Source organism: Neomonachus schauinslandi, chromosome 14 (genome assembly GCF_002201575.2).
Source record: "Neomonachus schauinslandi chromosome 14, ASM220157v2, whole genome shotgun sequence".
NCBI classification, from domain to species: Eukaryota; Metazoa; Chordata; class Mammalia; order Carnivora; family Phocidae; genus Neomonachus; species Neomonachus schauinslandi.
In genome coordinates this window covers 65,733,423-65,753,555 of record NC_058416.1, presented here as the reverse complement: position 1 = coordinate 65,753,555, position 20,133 = coordinate 65,733,423, and the positions used below count along the sequence as shown (strand labels likewise).

General features: G+C 44.1%; 1 protein-coding gene across 3 annotated transcripts in view; it reads right to left on the bottom strand.

Moving 5' to 3' along the window:
• The window catches only part of PI4KA (phosphatidylinositol 4-kinase alpha), a 120,649-nt gene extending 100,609 nt beyond the window's left edge, over positions 1 to 20,040 (bottom strand). For all 3 annotated transcript variants that reach the window (XM_021687874.1, XM_044921172.1, XM_044921171.1), the window contains exon 1: positions 19,813 to 20,040. In XM_021687874.1, the coding sequence (XP_021543549.1) occupies positions 19,813 to 19,968 (156 nt within the window). In that variant the 5' untranslated portion in view covers positions 19,969 to 20,040. The remainder of the gene's footprint in view (positions 1 to 19,812) is intronic.
• Positions 20,041 to 20,133: the final 93 nt, after the last annotated feature.

Sequence of the window (20,133 nt, the reverse complement as noted above, 5' to 3'; positions counted from 1 at the left end):
CGGGATTATGACCTGAGCCTAAGGCAGATGCTTAACCAGTTGAGCCACCCAGGCACCCTGGTGGGATGTTTTAATGGCAAAGGACATTGAGTATAAGGCTTGAGATTTGCCCTGAAAATATCAATTACCATTGCAATTTTAAAAAAGAAAACAGATTGAGCACCTGGGTGGCTCAGTCATTAAGCGTCTCCCTTCAGCTCTGGTCATGGTCCCAGGGTTCTGGGATCAAGCCCCACATGGGGCTCCCTGCTCAGCAGGAAGCCTGCTTCTCCCTCTCCCGCTCCCCGATTGTGTTCCCTCTCTCACTGTGTCTCTATCTGTCAAATAAATAAATAAAATCTTAAAAAAAAAAAAAAGGAGGGCGCCTGGGTGGCTCAGTTGGTTAAGCGACTGCCTTCGGCTCAGGTCATGATCCTGGAGTCCCTGGATCGAGTCCCGCATCGGGCTCCCTGCTCGGCAGGGAGGCTGCTTCTCCCTCTGACCCTCCCCCCTCTCATGTGCTCTCTCTCTCTCATTCTCTCTGTCTCAAATAAATAAATAAAATCTTTAAAAAAAAAAAAAAAAAAAGGAAAACCCAATTTTAAAAGGGCAAATACACAAGCCAGAAAGAGAAGTACCTTCTAACTTGAAGACAGGTAATATTCTTTGTCTCAGTAATTTTCCTCTTAGGAATGATTGTAAAGAATTAGAAATCTTAAGGCAAAGACTATGTAAAAGACTTTCATCACAGTGTTGTGTATATTAATTGAAAATCTGAAACAATCTAAATAACATTAGGAAAATAAATGATTTCACCATTTGGTGAAACATTAGGTTAAACCATATGAAACTCTGATAGTCAACCAAATTTTTGACCTACCAAAACAATGCTTTCATAAAATCTGACCTAATAACACAGACATGAAAAATGGTATTTTTCTAAGACTAAGCAAAGACATGAACAATGTTCTAAATGTTCTGTAAATTCACGTGAGGAATGATCTGGATTATCATATACAGAAAACGCACTGGAAGAAAATATATCAAAATGTTGACAGTTATGGAGAGGTAGAATGACCAGTGATTTTACATTTCTTTTTTTTTTTAAGTGGGCTCCAAGCTTGAGCCCAATGTGGGGCTTGAACTCACAACCCTGAGATAAGACCTGAGCCGAGATCAAGAGTCAGACACTCAACCAACTGAGCCACCCAGGCGCCCCAAGGTTTCACATTTCTTTGTGCTTTTTTATATTTGCCAAAATATGTTCTAGAAGAAAATGTTACTTGCATAATCAGGAAAAAGATGTAGTAAGTTAAAAATATATACATATGGGGGAAAATCCATACTTTTATGATTAAATAGTTAAAAGAGCATATAGTAACAAGAGAGGAACAGAAATACTAAATTCCCACTTTTCTTCAGTGTTCCTTCACTTCACAGAGGGGAAAATAAAATACAAAGAGAGCTGAAGGCCAAACACAATAAAGTGATCATTTCATAGACTCCAGACACTTCCACCAGTGAATCACACATCCTGACAGAAAGAGTAAAGCCTCTCAAGAAACATCTCTGTACAGAAGAAATCGAAAGAAGGTGAATTTATAGCAGTATGAGTCAATGAGATCCAAAGAATGCTGATTAATCAACATGGAACCAGAGGGAGGAGTCTGGGGCCCTGTCAAAATCGATGTACTTTGTCTTGTGCAATACTTTATCAACACCCTACTCAAACACACAGAAATATACAACGCCACATACCTGGCAGGCAAAGCTAATGTGCTACAAGATAGAATGGAGACTCAGAAACTCATCGAAATTGGCACAACCTCACTATACACATAGTCTTCTTACTAACGGACTAGTTATCATTTATTTTGAAAATAAGTACGTAACAAGTTATATCTGCTTGGCTATCTAATAAGGTGAGATTGTTTTCTGTCTTTACAATCTCTTAGAGGATTGCCTGTGATGCACGTCATGTTCTGGTTTAATGCTTATTCAATAATAAAAGTGTTTTCTTTCTCTACTACCTTTGTGGAGAGCACTTGGGAGATTTTGTTTGTAATTATATTTCCCCAGCAATAGTGCCTGAAGGACTATTTTTAATGGGGTGATCAGGAAAGACCTCTCTAAGAAGGTGCCCATTAAACTGAGATCTGATTAAGAAGGAACCAGCAGGGACAAATCAGGAAAAAGCATTCTGGCAGAGGCCACTGGAGAGGGAGCATGATGGGAAAGAGAAAGTAGGGATGCCCGGAAGTCCAAGAGCAGGTGGAGGCTGGGAACCTGGCTTGTGCTCTAATAGCAATGTAAACTAGTGCCAAGGGGGTGCACACTGGAGGCCCAAAAACTCGAGTTTAGAACTGAGGTTTAGAAGAATCCTTCTGGTTTGGGAGGACAAGAGTGAAACCACAGAAATGTCAGGAGATGCTTCAGTAGCAAAGATGGTAATGACCAAAGCAGAAAGAAACAGTCTAGCTCAGGACATTTCGGAGGAAGACTATGGGACTTGACGATGAACAACATGTGGAAGTGAGGGAAAGATTGAGTTGCCTCTCTGCCACTCTAAAAGTATCCAAAGATGGTCATGCAGGATGATGTGGGGTCTAAGAAATATTCCATACAAGAAGCCGTTAAAAAGGAACATTTAGCCCAGAGACAATCAGGCTATAAATAAACACAACCACTGTCTTCATGTATTTGACGGGTTTCAGTAACGTCATCAGCAACATCTACCCCATTACTCATGTGACAGTTATTAGTGCATTTGTCTGTCTCTCCACTAATCTGCAAGCTCCCCGGGGGCCCAAATCATCTCTTATCTTTGTATCTCCATCTTCTACACTGTGGACAGGCACCATAAAAGACATACTCATTCTTCCCCAGGATGCAGGCTTGCCATCTATTCTTAGTTTTTGCCCAGACATAAGCTCTCTTCCTTCTCAATCCAGACCCTCCCATTTCAGGGCTGCTGCCAGCCCATCCTGGCACTTGCCCCAGAGGGCAGAGGCAAACCCCAAGGTCTCTTCATTTACAATAAGCATAAGAACTAGATTTCTCCTCACAGGGCAGATGTTCTGGGTTGGGTTTGATTTCCTGTTTGCTGAGTACTTTGTTTTTTAGGCATTATACTCTGGAAACTAATACTCAGACTGGGCATAGACATGAGCTCTAGCAATATCCCAGGATAAGAATTCAGCATCAGGAACATGATTAAACCCTGCTGCTCATGTAGCTGTCACCCTACCTGGTAGAGACATCTGAAGGCAGCACAGTTTTTACCATCATTGTCTCCTCTGGACTGCCTGCCCCCCCCCATCTTAAATGCCCAGAGGGGTTCTGGGCTACTCTGACTTCAGACCTTCCTCCCCACCCCCACTTAATTAATATTTAAATAGAAATCATTTGTTACAATTTAAGATTACTCTAAAAGCTGGGCACATGGTTTTAAATGGAGTTTTTTTTTTTTTTTTTTTAAGATTTTATTTATTTATTTGAGAGAGAGAGAATGAGAGAGAGCACATGAGAGGGGGGAGGGTCAGAGGGAGAAGCAGCCTCCCTGCCAAGCAGGGAGCCCGATGCGGGACTCGATCCAGGGACTCCAGGATCATGACCTGAGCCGAAGGCAGTCGCTTAACCAACTGAGCCACCCAGGCGCCCTGGGCACATGGTTTTAAAATGTGAAGGAACGATACCAGAAAGAACTAATAAACAATTTAGAGACCTATATAATAATTCAGGAATGCATGAACCATATCGGTGTGGCAGGCAGAACAATGGCATGCCCAGAAATGTCTGTGTCCTAATTCTTGGAACCTATGAATATGTTAACCTCGCACGGCAAATGGATGTAAATAGGTTGCAGAGGTGGGGCACCTGGGTGGCTTAGTCGTTAAGCGTCTGCCTTCGGCTCAGGTCATGATCCCAGGGTCCTGGGATTGAGCCCCACATCAGGCTCCCTGCTCAGTGGGAAGCCTGCTTCTCCCTCTCCCACACCCTCTGCTTGTGTTCCCTCTCTCACTGTCTCTCTCTGTCAAATAAATGAATAAAATCTTTAAAAAAAAAAAAATAGGTTGCAGAGGTAAATAGGTTAAAAGGACCTTGGGATGCCTGGGTAGCTCAATCAGTTAAGCCTCGGCCTTCCCCCGAGGAAGCCTCTCCGTCTCTCTCTCTCAAATAAATAAATAAAATCTTTAAAAAATTTTAAATTAAAAAAAAAAAGGACCTTGAATTGAAGAGATTATTCTGGATTATTTCAGTGAGATCAGGGTAAGAGAGAGGCAAAAGAGGAGGTGAGAATTATGGGATGTGAGGGCTTGGCCCCACATTGCTGGTGTTGAAGATGGAGGAAGGGGCCATGATCCAGGAATGTAGGGGTCTCTAGAAGCTATAAGAGACATGGAAATGAGTTGTCCTCTAGAGTCTCAAGAAAGGTACATAGCCCTGCCATCACCTTGATTTTAGTCCAGTGAGACCAGTGTTGGGCTTCTAATCTATAGAATGGCAAAACAATAAATTTGTGTTGTTCTAAGCCACTAAGTTTGCGATAATTTGTTACAGCTGCAATAGGAAATACAAATAGTCATAGAATATTAAACAAAACTCAAAACCTGAACTGCCTATCCAACAAGATATAAAAACTACCAATCAGATTATAGGCAATACTTACTTCCTTCTTTATTTTTTTCTGTATTGTCCATAAGGAACATTGTTAACTTCAGTATTAGAAAAAGAAATTTTTTTAAATAGTGGAAACAACTTTGCCATTAACTTTGGCAACTTTGGCATTTTATTTATTATTTATTTTTTTAACTAATTAATTAATTATTTATTTTTTTAAAATTTATTTGAGACAGAACGACAGAGAGAGAGCACGTGAGAGGGGGGAGGGTCAGAGGCAGAAGCAGGCTCCCTGCCGAGCAGGGAGCCCGATGCGGGACTCGATCCAGGGACTCCAGGATCATGACCTGAGCCGAAGGCAGTCGCTTAACCAACTGAGACACCCAGGCGCCCAATTTTTTAAATTTTTTTTAAAAGATTTTATTTGTTTGACAGAGAGAGACACAGCGAGAGAGGGAACACAAGCACAGGGAGTGGGAGAGGGAGAAGTAGGCTTCCTGCTGAGCAGGGAGCCTGATGAGGGGCTCGATCCCAGCACCCTGGGATCATGACCTGAGCCAAAGGCAGACGCTTAATGATTGAACCACCCAGGCGCCCTTATTTAAAAAAAAAAAAAAAATTTTTTTTTTTTTTGAGAGAGAGGCAGCGGGGAGGGGCAGAAGGAGAAGAAGAGAAAGAAGTTCAAGTGGACTTCCAGCTCAGCGAGAAGCCTAATCCCACGACCCCAAGATCATGACCTGAGCCAAAACCAAGAGTCAGACATTGAACCGACTGAGCCACCCAGGCACGCCAATGTCTAAGATTTTTAAACTTTTTACTTTTAAACTTTTTAAAAGGACGATAATAGGGGCGCCTGGGGCATCGGGCTCCCTGCTCAGCGGGAAGCCTGCTTCTTCCTCTCCCACTCCCCCTGCTTGTGTTCCCTCTCTCGCTGTCTCTCTCTCTCTGTCAAATAAATAAATAAAATCTTTAAAAAAAAAAAAATAAAATAAAAGGACGATAATATTTATACTCTTAGAGCTCAGAAAACAAGAGAAAAGTGTATAGAATTTCAACGAATGGAATCTGGGTAATCCAAGAAGAAGTAATGTAAAACTGAAAGAAGGGCGCCTGGGTGGCTCAGTTGGTTAAGCGACTGCTTTCGGCTCAGGTCATGATCCTGGAGTCCCTGGATCGAGTCCCGCATTGGGCTCCCTGCTCGGTGGGGAGTCTGCTTCTCCCTCTGACCCTCCCCCCTCTCATGTGCTTGCTCTCTCTCATTCTCTCTCTCTCAAATAAATAAATAAAATCTTTAATAAAAAAAAAATATTTAAAACTGAAAGAAAATCTGGGTCAAATAAGCTAAACATGTTTTCTACAGACAATGGTCTTATAACTTCTTTAATCCACCAACTTACTATCAGTGAATCATCTCCTATTTATTTTTTAAAGATTATTTTTTTTAAAAGATTTTTTTATTTGAGAGAGAGAGAGACAGAGCATGAGCAGAGGGGAGAAGGCAGAGGGAGAGGGAGAAGCAGATTCCCCAATGAGCAGGGACCCGATGTGGGGCTCAATCCCAGGGCCCTATGATCATGACCTGAGCCGAAGGCAGACGCTTAACCGACTGAGCCACCCAGGCGCCCCAAAACAACTCCTATTTAACTATAACTTCCCCGAGAGTCTCAATCCAAGTAGAAAAGTTTTTCTCTTTTGAAGGAACGAGAGATGCAGCTATTCCAGCCCTGACAAAGACACCTGCAGCTGCAAGACAACAGGCATGGCAAAAAGTGAAGCAGGTAGCACCTGAAACAAGAGACGTGGACATATGAAGTTTAACTTCACAAAATGGTCTTGAAAATATTTCACAGCACTGTGCAAATAAAAATCAAACTTATTAAATTATTCATTAGCAAAAAAAAAAATCACAGGAAAAATGGAATGTAACATTGAGCTTTTCTTGGTATAATTTCTCTAAAGATATCCAGAATCCATGCAAGTTGGACGACTAGACTGAAATGATGCTCACCTGGGCTTCAGACCTGAGGCCCTCTAACATCTCCCAAATGTACACAGAATCAGAGATGGAGAGCTGGAAGAAGTTGCCTGAGGCCCCCTAACATCTCCCAAACGTACACAGATCAGAGATGGAGAGGTGGAAGAAGTTGCACACCACCTGCCAAATGCCCCCTTTCAGGCAGATTGTGTGTAATCTTATTCTTGTTTAATAGGTTAGGCAACTAGGCCCAGACAGGTTAAGTACAATCTTAGACAACAGGCTCTTAACTAGACCCTCTCTCTGACTTTTGTCTCTCCCTACTCCAGTATCACCACTCCGGGCCCATACACCTCCAGTGGCTCCCCATCCCTGTGAACATTCAATGCACACTCCCAACCTGGCAACAAAGGTCCTTCCCAACTTCCCCCGAACACCCAGGCCCCAAATACAGTGCTCACTTCTCCCTGCCTGGCTTCTTCCATGGTCTTCACCCATCATCGACATTTCATTCAATCTGCCTTATCTCTCCTATAAAAATTCAACCCATCTTGGGGCGCCTGGGTGGCTCAGTTGGTTAAGCGACTGCCTTCGGCTCAGGTCATGATCCTGGAGTCCCAGGATCGAGTCCTGCATCGGGCTCTCTGCTTAGCGGGGAGTCTGCTTCTCCCTCTGACCCTCCCCCCTCTCATGTACTCTCTCTCTCTCATTCTCTGTCTCAAATAAATAAATAAAATCTTAAAAAAAAAAAAAATTCAACCCATCTTTCCAAGATCCATCTTAACTGTCTCCCGCTTCTCAAAGCTTTTCTAGACCTCAGCAATGTGCTATGATCTCTCCCATCACACGTCTCAACAACGCACCAAGAACAACATACTTGATAATTATCTTTTTGAAAATCTTATTTTGGAATTACTTGTAAACTTTTCTTCCACTCACTGCAGACAGGACTGTGTCCCCCTCATCCTGTATCCACGGTACCCTATATGTTCCAAAAACTTAACAACTATTTAGTGGAACTAAAGGGGCCGGTGTCACAGGGATTTAATGGGATGAGGAGGAAAGAAAAAAGAAAGAGGACCACTAGAACCTAGCCTTCCTACTATAGGGTTTAACTATGTTGTGACATTTGTCATATAATCAGTACTGGGCACAGTGCTGGCAAGCAACTGGCACTGAACAAATATTTGCTGCATCATCAAATGAATGGAAGACTGAAGAATAATCAAATGAAGTCATGTATAAATACAGTCACACCCGCACAATCCTTATGATATAGCTGGAGTTATACAACCAATAAAAATGACACAACTAGTGAAGAACACAAGTCAGAAACCAAATGATGAAAGGCCCCTGAAAGCCTGGCACCAGGTCTAGGCTCTGATGCAAAATGCCCTTGGAAATTGGGACTCTTGCAGAAAAAAAAAAAAAAAGTGAAGGCTTGAACCCAAGTCCTATAGAAGTCATCACATATCAGATAAGGGAGAACCAGTTCTGGTGGGCACCAGTCTCCAAATACTAAGCGCTAACAGTTATTGAGCATTTATCACATGCGAGGTGCTGGTTTGTATGATCTCACCTAATCCTTACAACAGTGTAATATTATTTATTATCCCCATTCTAAAGATAAAAGATTGAGACCCAGAGAAGTCACAGTCCTAATTCAGAATAAAGCATTAACACTATAATTTAAAAAATGAAAAAAAAAAAGACACTAATTTTTTTTTCCAGAATTTTACAACAAACTAACAAGTTCGTTGTTTTTAGGGGGTAAAGAGGAGTAGATCCTGTCATTATAAAAGGTCATTAAGCTCAAAATATGACAGAGATGGCCAGGGTTACTCCCATTTATAAAAAGGATCTATGGGGCACCTGGGTGGCTCAGTCAGTTAAGCATCTGCCTTCAGGTCAGGTCATGATCCCAGGGTCCTGGGATGGAGCTCCATGTCTCTGCTGCGCAGAGAGCCTGCTTCTCCTTCTCCCTCTGACTGATGCTCCACCTGCTTGTGCTCTCTTTTTCTCTGTCAAATAAATAAATAAAATCTTTAAAAAAAAAAAAAAAAAGGATCCAGAGGGGCTCTGGGCAACACTTGGAGGAGGTCAATAAGCCAATGGACCACAAAGAGGCAACAAAGGTAACTTGCTTAGACTTTGCTAAGAACTCTTGACAATATTTTAACCCAAGAGTATTAAAAGAGAGAGACCAGGGCGCCTGGGTGGCTCAGTCGGTTAAGCGTCCAACTCTTGGTTTCAGCTCAGGTCTTGATCTAAGGGTCATGAGTTCAAGCCCCAATGTGGAGCCTACTTAAAAAAAAAAAAGAGAGAGAGAGAGACCACGAGGTGAATTTAGACTGCCAAGGGAAGGAAATGTCAAACCAAGGAGAAAACAAGATGCCCTCACAAGTCTGGATGACTGGGCAGAAAACTGCAGATGAAAAGTCATACAAAACAGTGGGGGTGGGTAAGGTATGTAGGTCAAAATAAAGCTACTATAATAGCATTACAAGCTGGCTAATTAAACAATTTTTTAAAAGAGTACAACTTTTGTTATCTGAAGCTTCTGGGAATAGTTTTTCGGGAGAAACAAAATTCCCTGAGAACTAGAGATTAAGCTTTAAGTATCTGTGGCAGTGTTTTGTTAAATCCATTTTTTGTCTTTCTCAAATGTACCGCCCCCATGGAGAACACTGAACAGAAGCTAACCTTTTCTAAGTGACTCAGAGCTATCACAATAAACAAAGGTGACTTGCGACAAAGTGCGCAGAGAGCTGCAGATGCAAGTGCAACAGCATCTACTCCTACAAGCAGTCCTGGATGGGAGTTTCACTAAAGATGCTCTATTGGCTGTGTGATCAGTTAACATGGTTTTCTGCAACGTCCAACACAGGTAGCACTACGTGTGCCTTTACACACAATGCATGAGTCTGTTTCTTGAGCCCTGCTCATGCGCCTGGCAGGGTACAACACAGACAAACGCATGTCTCTGATTCCTGATACATTGTTTCAACAGGCTATGATCCCGGCAGCTGCACAGAGTTGGGAGGTTGTGATTTTCACTTCAACTCTGCCACTTCTTACCTAAGTGACCCAAGTTAACTGACAGAACCTACCCGAACATCTCTTTGTATTTCCTTCTGTAAAATGTGGACAAAACACCAACTATGTGTATATTTGGAAATCCACAGAATCTTCCTAGTGTCTTAAAACTATGCCAATATCAGCAAGTCATCTCCCTCAAGCCTCAGTTTTCTCACATAATAAGAGGATCATCAGATAGCTTTTTGCAATGTCTGCTCTACCACTAAAACCCTGTGATCCAAAAACTTCCACCTATAGTCATGAGAGAGTAACAGGACCTGGGGTTTAACTTCCTGCCATAAAACAACTAGGAAAATGGACAAATACATGAAACCACTCATTTCATATACTAAACAAGTAGCACAGGACTATAATACCTGAGAGACAGAGGAAACAAAGTGAGCCCTATGACTGCCCGGTTTTCTGCCAGAAGACACATCTCAGTCCACAGAACAGAAAAGGGCATTCCAAGCAGATCATGATGGTCTAAGTGGAGGAGACAGAAATAAGAGGACAGGAAGTCAAAAGCAGCTGGAAATTCTGAAGAGGACAGAGCTAAACAAAAAAAAAAAGCTCCAGAAATCATAACAGAATTCCCCTCAGTCTGTGATGAATACTAAGATGTACCAGTATAGGTGATATTCCATGAAGTTGGAAAAGAACAACCAGGGAACTGTGAGCAGAATGGCTCCAGAGTTCACACAGAGCTGAGAGGCATCTGAGTGACTCCCAGCGAGAGCAGAAAGCCCTCAAAGCATTCAGTAGAGACCTCAAAGGGGCCCCACCTTAGCAGTGGAGTTAAACTATCCCTGTAGCAAAAGCTATTATAGATCTGCCCTAACAAAGTTTTAAAATTAGCTTTGTAATAGATGCAGAAAAGGCATTTGAAAGAATTCCACACTGCTTCATGATAGAAACACTCAACAAACTAGAAATAGGAGGGAATGGGGGCGCCTACACTGCTTCATGATAGAAACACTCAACAAACTAGAAATAGGAGGGAATGGGGGCGCCTGGGTGGCTCAGCCGGTTAAGTGTCCAACTCTTGACTGCAGCTTAGGTGACAATCTCTGGATTGTGAGATCGAACCCCATGACAGGCTCCACACTGGGTGTGGAGTCTGCTTAGGATTTTCTCTCTCTCTCTCCCTCTGCCCCTACCCCCCCTCTAAAAAAAAAGAGGTGATGCACCTGGGTGGCTCAGTCGGTTAAGCATCTGCCTTCGGCTCAGGTCATGATCCCAGTGTCCTGGGATCAAGCCCCACGTCAGGCTCCCTGCTTAGTGGGGAGTCCACTTCTCCCTCTACCCCCCCCCACGAGTGCGCGCTCTCTCTCTCTCTCACGCTCTCTCAAATAAATAAAATCTTAAAAGAAAGAAAGAAAAAAATAGAAGGGAACTTCCTCAACTTGATAAAGGGCATCTATAAAAAACTCACAACTAACATCATACTTACTGGTAAAAAGCTGAAAGTTGCCCCTCCCCCCCATCAGGAATAAGACAAAGATGTCCGCTCTCACCACTTCTTTTTTTTTTTAGGTTTTTAAAATTTATTTATTTGACAGAGAGAGACACAGTGAGAGAGGGAACACAAGCAGGAGTGGGAGAGGGAGAAGCAGGCTCCCCGCGGAGCAGGGAGCCCAACGCGGGGCTCAATCCCAGGACACCGGGACCACGACCCGAGCTGAAGGCAGACGCCCAACGACTGAGCCACCCAGGCGCCCCCACTCTCACCACTTCTATCCAGTATTGTTCTGGAGGTTCTAGCCAGGATGATGAGACAAGAAAATGAAATAAAAAGCATTCGGTTTGGAAAAGAAAAAGTAAAACTATTTGCAGATGACATACTCTTGTATATAGAAAACCTAAAAAAGTATCAGAACTAAAAAGACGAGTTCAGCAAGGTTGCAGGATACAAGATCAATATACAAAAATCAACTGCAATTAGGGCTTCAGTTTTACAAGATGAAAGAGTTCTGAAGATGGATGATGGTGATGGTAGTAAACATTATGAATGTATTCACCAACACCATTTACTTTTGCTTCTTGGCACTTGTTAGCATTTTCAATCATATTTACTTATAGTTTTTTGCTTAATGCTTGTCTAGCTCCAGGACAACTCCATGATAGCAAGACCACGTCTACTCATTCATCCCTCTAACGGGCCCCTCCAAGGCCTGGCACATGGTAAGCCCTCAGATTTATTATATTAATGAATGAATGAACTAATGAACAAATGTCACCCTCGTTTGCTTTTATAACGGTACAGATAGCCTTGGTGGCCCTGAATCCAGGTTTCCAGGCCAGCTTTACACATAGAAATATCCAGGAAAAGAGAATAGCTTCAGCAGCAAAGACAGAGCCTCTCAGAACTAAGTGAATAAATTCAAGTAAGATTTGAGGATTTCTGCCTCAACTCTATATCTTTTTTTTTTTAAAGATTTTATTTATTTATTTGAGAGAGAGAGTGAGAGAGAGAGAGAGAGTACAAGAGGGGGGAGCAGGAGAGGGAGAAGCAGACTCCCTGCTGAGCAGGTAGCCCGATGCGGGACTCGATCCTGGGACTCCAGGATCATGACCTGAGCCGAAGGCAGTCACTTAACCAACTGAGCCACCCAGGTGCCCCTCAACTCTGTATCTTAACACATAAACAAAAGTAATGTCCTGGCCAGCTTGGCAATGTTCATAAAAGGCCAAGCCTTTTTCCAAAATGCCAGATACACGCATGAAGCAAATACAAAAACAAATATATAAATAATGAGGAAAATGAAGTGCACAGATACATTTCAGCAATTTAAACAAGGATGGGAATAGCTGCTGGTGGATGAGACTGGAGGCAACCACATCTCCACTAGGTGCAAACTGCAAACACAGACAGCAGAAGAGAAAATCTGCAGTAAGGAGTCAGAAATAGAACATTTCTGCCCTCTGGGGGAGCTAACAGCTAGTGACACATCAATTTTGAGAATCCTTAAGGGCATCGAGATAAACAATGCGGCCATAATAATCTTATTAATGCACATAACTCATGGCCCTGAAATATTCAAGGGCTCTTTCCTGTCTCATCAATTCAACGTAAACTCTGAGCCTGGGACTATATATGAGGCCACCTGCTTTCTTCTCACTCTCATCTACACTCTTCCCTTTTAATATACTGTATTTCTGCCGAACCCTATTACTGTTGTTCCTCATTTTCCTCTGTGTTTTTGCTCTCTGTTCTATCTGAAATGACCTTCCCTTGCAAACCACTCTTGGCATTTACAAATGTCCATCCCCATCACTTCCAGGCCTTCCTTATTCAGAATCTCAGCTGAAAGTAATCTCCCAGCAAGTACGCACAATACTTTCACTTTCTTAGAGCATGTTTCACTTTTTTACTTTCTATTACTTTTTCACTACCTGTCAAGAGCCACAGAGAAAAGGTTTGGGGCCCGCAGAAAAAATTATCTGTACCTCCCATTCCTACGGCAGCAGAGTGCAAAATGGCTAAATATCTTCTCAGGGGAGTTTTATTGAAAAGCCATATGGTCCAACACCACTTCCTTTATGGACAGATAGCCAGCCAGTCCCCCCCCATCACTGCTTCTACTTATCTGTAAATTAGTTGAGGGTCAGAGTTGTGTGCACACCTAGTAGAGCCAACTGTTGAAAGAAAGATACCCAGAGCAGGGGCGCCTGGGTGGCTCAGTTGGTTAGGCGACTGCCTTCGGCTCAGGTCATGATCCTGGAGTCCCTGGATCGAGTCCCGCATCGAGTCCCGCATCGAGTCCCGCATCGGGCTCCCTGCTCGGCGGGGGGTCTGCTTCGTCCTCTGACCCTATCCCCTCTCATGTGTTCTCTCTCTCTCATTCTCTCTCTCTCAAATAAATAAATAAAATCTTTAAAAAAAAAAAAAAAAGAAAGATACCCAGAGCAGACACAGCAAGAAACCAGTATCCAAGCAACAGTACTGCAAATATGAAGAGAAACCTGAATTCAAGTTTCCACATAGCAGAAAACAAGAGCACAGTATCATACGGCCACTTCCGCCTTGTAGGGTTTTTGGTTGTTTGTTTAATTCATAATTTAACACAGCCAACCATGGTCAAACATCATTATCTTAGAATCAAAAGTATAAGGTCCCCTTTTACGCTTGCAGAGTTAGCAGGAAAAAGTAAATAAAATCCAACAACAGTGAAACTATAGATAAATACGCACAAGGTGTCTTGCTGATGCTATCTACCATAACTAAGTACAGTCCTTTGAAAATAGCTGGGCAGTAAACATCAAGACCCATCCACCATTTAACAGAAGGATGTGATTTAGAAGAAGACAAAATTCTAGATGTACAAACATGCTGTTTTACGAGGGAAAAAATAAACAGTCGAAACAGAGAAATGCTTTATTATGATCTATCAATACAAAATATGACAATGCAGCCATTAACATAATAAATATGGGCTATTTTTGAAAAAAGCAAGAAAGTGAATATAGCTAAAGACTAAAAAGGAGATCTGAGAAATTAAAATGCTAATGCATTAAGTGTTAGGGGCTGAATTGTTTCCCCCCCAAATTCATATATTGAACTCCTCATCCCCAGGTACCTCAGAATGTGACTGTATTTGGATATAGGGTTTTTAAGTTAACACAAGGTAAGTAGGGTGGGCCAGTCCTATAAATCTGACTAGTGTTTTTTTGGTTTTTTTAAACTTTTTTTTTTAAGATTTTATTTATTTATTTGACAGAGAAAGAGAGAGAGAGAGCACAAGCAGGGGGAGTGGCAGGCAGAGGCAGAGGGAGAAGCAGGCTCCCCACAGAGCAGGGGGAGCCTGATGTGGGACTCGATCCCAGGACCCTGGGATCATGACCTGAGGTGAAGGCAGTCGCTTAACCACTGAGCCACCCAGGAGCTCTGACTAGTGTTTTTATAACAAGAGATTAGCATACAGACAGGCACAGAGAGAAGACTATGTGAAGACATAGGAAGACAGCTATCTACAAGCCGAACAGAAAGGCTTCAAAAAAAACCAGCACTGCTGACACCTTCATCTTGGATTTTTAGCATCCAGAACTATGAGAAAATAAATTTCTGTTGTTTAAGTCGTTGTGGTACTTTGTTACGGCAGCCCTAGCAACCTAATACAGTTAATGTGGCATGATTACAGTAAAGATTTTTTCTTCTTCCAATTTCTTCTTAAAATATTTTAGAGCTGGTTTAACAACAGTGGTTCTAGCATCATGAATTCCCTCTACGGACACTAATTTTCTCTCCCCTTACTCTATAGATGGTTGTTTTTAACATGGCCTCACAAAGGAAAGGGAGTGAGGATGGAAATTTTCAGCTTCACGATGCTGGAAAAAAAAATGCCAATACCATGGTTTTTACTCCATGGTAAACCACTCTAAAGGAGTGGATAACCATAAATTCCAGAAAGCCCACTGCCCTGAGCATCAGAACAGATGTTCCTCCAATGAGAGATGAGAGTTAACCAGCTCATCTTCTGGAGCACATCGGTCCACCAGGGAGGCTCTGGCATGTCCCTAATGCTGCAATGCCATTTATTTTTATTTATTTATTTATTTTAAAGATTTTATTTATTTATTTGACAGAGAGAGAGACAGCGAGAGCAGTAACACAAGCAGGGGGAATGGGAGAGGGAGAAGCAGGCTTCTTGCCGAGCAGGGAGCCCGATGTGGGACTCGATCCCAGGACCCTGGGATCATGACCTGAGCCGAAGGCAGACGCTTAACGACTGAGCCACCCAGGCGCCCTGCAGTGCCATTTAAACACCACATCGAGTTAGCTAAGACACCTCAAGATTCTAGCATTCTAACCGAAGAAAAGAGGATATTTTAGGACATGGAAAAAGATTCTGATCAGAGCCTCCTGAGGGTGGGAAGAGGGGTGGGAGAGCAAGGAATGCTTCCCTAGTTTTCAGCTCTGCCAGGAACTCTCCATATCCCAGGGTTCAGGGTCCATTAGTATGGTACAGGCCAGACGAGGAAAGGCAGGAAGAGGTCACCAATATCCTAGACACAGAGGAGTATAACCAGGCAGATCCAGGAGGAAGCTTGACAGGGGCGGCTCAGTAACATTCTGAAGACAGATGAGAAGGAGGAGAGCAGAGCAAGACTAGTAGGCAGAAAGAAATTGGAGAGAGGGAGACTGGAAGCCTACCATACATGGAGATTCCACTGTAGACAGGGCTCTCTTCTCTATTTCTCTCCTCTCACCTTTCTCCCAGAGGGAGAGGGCTGAGGGCTGTGTGAGACGTGATCTCGAGGAAAACAGACGATGTCCTCTGGGTGGCTCACAATCCTGGGGGTGGGCTTTAGGGATGCGGTTCCAGTCTTAAGGGACAGCCCAGCAGGAAAAGGTCAAAACTCCGATATGGATCAGAGAATTGATACCAAGGAGTCTTGGGTTTGACTATCTGAACATGGCAGGAGTCTGGTCACCAGACCTGTGATATAAGAGTAGATCGGGTACTTACAGCAAGTCTGACTTGATGCTGATCACCTGAGCAATCTCACTGTTTCTTTTCTTTTTTTTTTTTTTTAAAGATTTTATTTATTTATTTGACAGAGAAAGACACAGCGAGAGAGGGAACACAAACGGGGAGTGGGAGAGGGAGAAGCAGACTCCCCGCCGAGCAGGGAGCCCGATGCGGGACTCGATCCTGGGACTCCAGGATCATGACCTGAGCCGAAGGCAGTCGCTTAACCAACTGAGCCACCCAGGCGCCCTCACTAACACTGTTTCTTATTGATCTGGCCTACCTAGTGTGTATTAATTAACAGTAGGTGCTCAACAAATATTTCCTGAATGAAAGAGTGAATTAATTAAAGGAAAAATAAAATTTACTTAGTAGCAATAGGCTATGTTTCACAGCCTGGGATGTGAGTGGAGTAAGGAAACACCACTGTGGCATGTAGATAGACAAAGACAGGGAAAGTTATGTCGTTAATGTGCCCCAAGTGCCATAAAAGCATGTCAAGGCTGCCTGAGTTACCAATGTCTGAGCTGAGATGGCAGGTCTAGCTCAGAAAACTGAGCTATCCTCAGCCCAACCCTATCTGGACCAAGTCCCACTCAGTCCTCTGCCTTCTCTCTGGAAAAAAAAGGAGAAAGAAACCAGAAACAAGTAAATGAGAAAGAGGTTTTTCAACACTCATCTCCCCACTTAAGTCCCCACCTTCATTATCCTGGTGGGTAGTCAGAAATTCCTTTACTCTTAAGAACCTCAAGAATACTTCCCTAGGAATGCTGAGGGCTTGTTGCCAATTGTTTTAAAGTAGTGGAATGTAGTAAGCAGCCATATATTATATGACTAAATAGTAGCAATGATCCCTAGCATAATGAAGTCTCAAGACCCCAAATGAGAATAAGAGGAATCCACATATATCTGATGGAATCAGCCACCTACAAAAGCCTTCTTTTTTTTTTTTTTTAAAGATTTATTTATTTATTTATTTGAGAGAGAGAGAATGAGAGAGAGCAAGCACATGAGAGGGAGGAGGGTCAGAGGGAGAAGCAGACTCCCTGCCGAGCAGGGAGCCCGATGCGGGACTTGATCCAGGGACTCCAAGATCATGACCTGAGCCGAAGGCAGTCGCTTAACCAACTGAGCCACCCAGGCGCCCTACAAAAGCCTTCTTTAAGAAATTATTTCAGGGTCCCCAAGACTACCCACACATACATAGTTGTACTCATAGCTAAATTACAGTAAATTGTATTACAGTGAATTTATCAGCAAGAGAAAAAGACAGGTGGACTCTGGAGAAACCTGTGCCTGGGCTTCCTTGTGTTCTCTCCCTCCTGTGAAGGTATACACCCAGCATGCTCCCCTCTACAGCAGCAGACAATGTAGTAACATGTATGCTATGTTTGTACCTAGGGAAGTCCATTAGAGACATAGCATCCAAGGTTTTTATTGATAGACACAGGCACTGTCTGCTTAGCAGCCATCAAAATTCCAGATTCCCAGGAGGAAAGCAGGTAATCATATTGTTCGTTCAGAGTCTAGGCACAATGAACCACCCTTATCAATTAGAAAATGGAACAGTTCAAGTGTCAAGTTCCCAGATGTAAGCCAAGGACCAACCTTGCAAGCAATCCCTTCTGAAGATTTCAGACTCAGGCTGGCTCTGTTAACTCTTTTCTAAAGTGATTTGTAAACGTTGCCAAAGAAACTGAAATATCTCCCAAACTAAGAGATAGTATTGGGAAGCTGCCAACCTAAAAGCTGTATTAATTAGTTGTAAAACAGATCCTAATTTTGACAACTGAAGCAGTTACTATAAGATACAAAGCTAACAATGTTGCAATTACAGAATGTTCTTGTGATTATGGAAGAAGACTGAAGAAGGCCAGTTGAGCTTAAGGTGCATTTCTCAGAGTTACTGAGGGGGAAAGGGTGCCCTGCTAGAGCTGCAGGACTGTCTTCACCCAATTCCCTACAATTTCTTCTCTCTTCTCCGAGTCCAGCAAGCAAACTTCTGATATGCTTTTTAGTCCTCCTACTAAGAATAGAATGTGCTGACTAGCTGGCATGAATTTGATTTGATAAGCCAGCACTATGGTCCATTAGTCAGGCTCATTCAATGATAACAGTTCTCAATCATTAGGTACTCATGTGTCATTTTGTTGATCTTCATAATACTCTTAACAAGTACTGTCCTTGTATTTTGCAGGAGAAAGCAAAGGTTCAGATTGGAGAACTGACCTACCCAGAGTCACACTAATGTAAGCAAATGATACAGGATTTAAATTCAGGTATTCCTATCTCTAGAACTCATATACTTTCCCTTCTCTTGAATTCCTCCTTCAATTAGAAGTCAAGTTGGCATCAATCTCCCAGGACCTGCTCATCCTGCAGGTAAGTGAGAAATCAGACTTAAGAAACCACAAAGCCAAGGACACTATGCCAGAGAGCCTAACACAGCATTTCAGCCTCACTCCTCACCAGAGCCGCAAAACTACTCTTTTTTTAAAAATATTTTATTTATTTATTTGATAGAGCGAACACAGGAGGGGTAGCAACAGAGGGAGAAGGAGAAGGAGGCTCCCCACCGAGCAGGGAGCCCCACGCGGGGCTCGATCCTTGGACTCTGGGATCACGACCGGAACCGAAGGCAGACGCTTAACCATCTGAGCCACCCAGGCGCCCCCATAAAACTACTCTCAACTGCAGCAGACAGGTCTCCAGTCTCCACCACTTTTCTCCTACTCTTAGACAACAGATCTCTTTCCACCCGCCAGAAACTGTATGAAAAAAGAATCTCATCCTTGGGGCGCCTGGGTGGCACAGTCCATCGAGCAGCCGGCTCTTGGTTTCAGCTCCAGGCCTGATCTCAGGGTCGTGAAATCCAGCCCAGCACCGGAGTCCGCTTAAGACTCTCTCCTTCTTCCCCTGACCCTCTCCACCGTGCACACGCACGTGCGCGCGCTCTCTCTCAAATAAATAAATCTAAGAAAGAAAGGAAAAGAAAAGAATACCACCCCTTCTGTGCTAACATACTATAATGATACTATAATTCTCTGCCCACTGTTATTCATTCCCCATTCCCTGACACTGTCCCTTCTTCAAAACACAATCTTTTACCCAGTCTAACGCCCCCTCTAGATTCACAGAAAAACAACGCGCGGATTTGCACTTCAAAAAGCACTTTCAGATGTACTATTTCATCTGCCCTTCACAACAATGTGAAGCGGCCAAAGTAGGTAAGCACCCCCATTTAACGAGAACAGCCTGTCTCCAAGGTCACGGAATAAAAAGCAGAGGAAGTCGGGAGCAGAGCCCCAGGTTTTGACTCTGGTCCTCCGCTCTTCCCGCTGCTTCTCCCTGCCTGCCGCCCCCGCCCTTGCGATGTCAACAAGGTGCCCCTCGGCTCAAACCCAGGCCTGTAGCTCACGTCCCTCCCACGCCACCCACCCGCAAAATCCCCACCTGCCCTGTCCACTCCTTAACCGCACCACCCCCATGACCCTCCTCTCTTCACCAGCACCCTCCGCCCATGGGCCTCCTCACCCCGCCAGCTCCCGCCGCTCATGTACCCCCTCCTGTCACAGACAGCTCGAGAGCCGCGCTCGGTCTCCCACAGACCCTCGCCGCCCCGCCTACCCGCTTCGCCACCCCATACCCCTTCTCCTGTCAGCCCGCGGCCCGAGAGGCCAAGCCTACCTTCTCCAAAGATGCCGGTCTCTGCACGGCCAGGGAGCGGGCCAATGACAAAACCGTGTTGAAATAGAAGCCCCGCGAGGCGCTGGAGCCGGAGCCGGAGCCGCCGCCGCCGCTGCTGCCGCCGCTGCCTGCACGGGCCGCGGCCGCCGCCATCATCGCGCGCGCGGCGGCGCTGCCCGCGGGCTTCCCGCACCCGGCCTGCGAGCGCCGGAGCTCACGGCGCAGGCGCGGCGGCATCCGGCTTCCCCGCCACGTGACCTCTGCTGTCGACACTGGGTGGGGCGTGGCCGCGGGGTGATTCCACCGCTGGAGGGGAGAGAG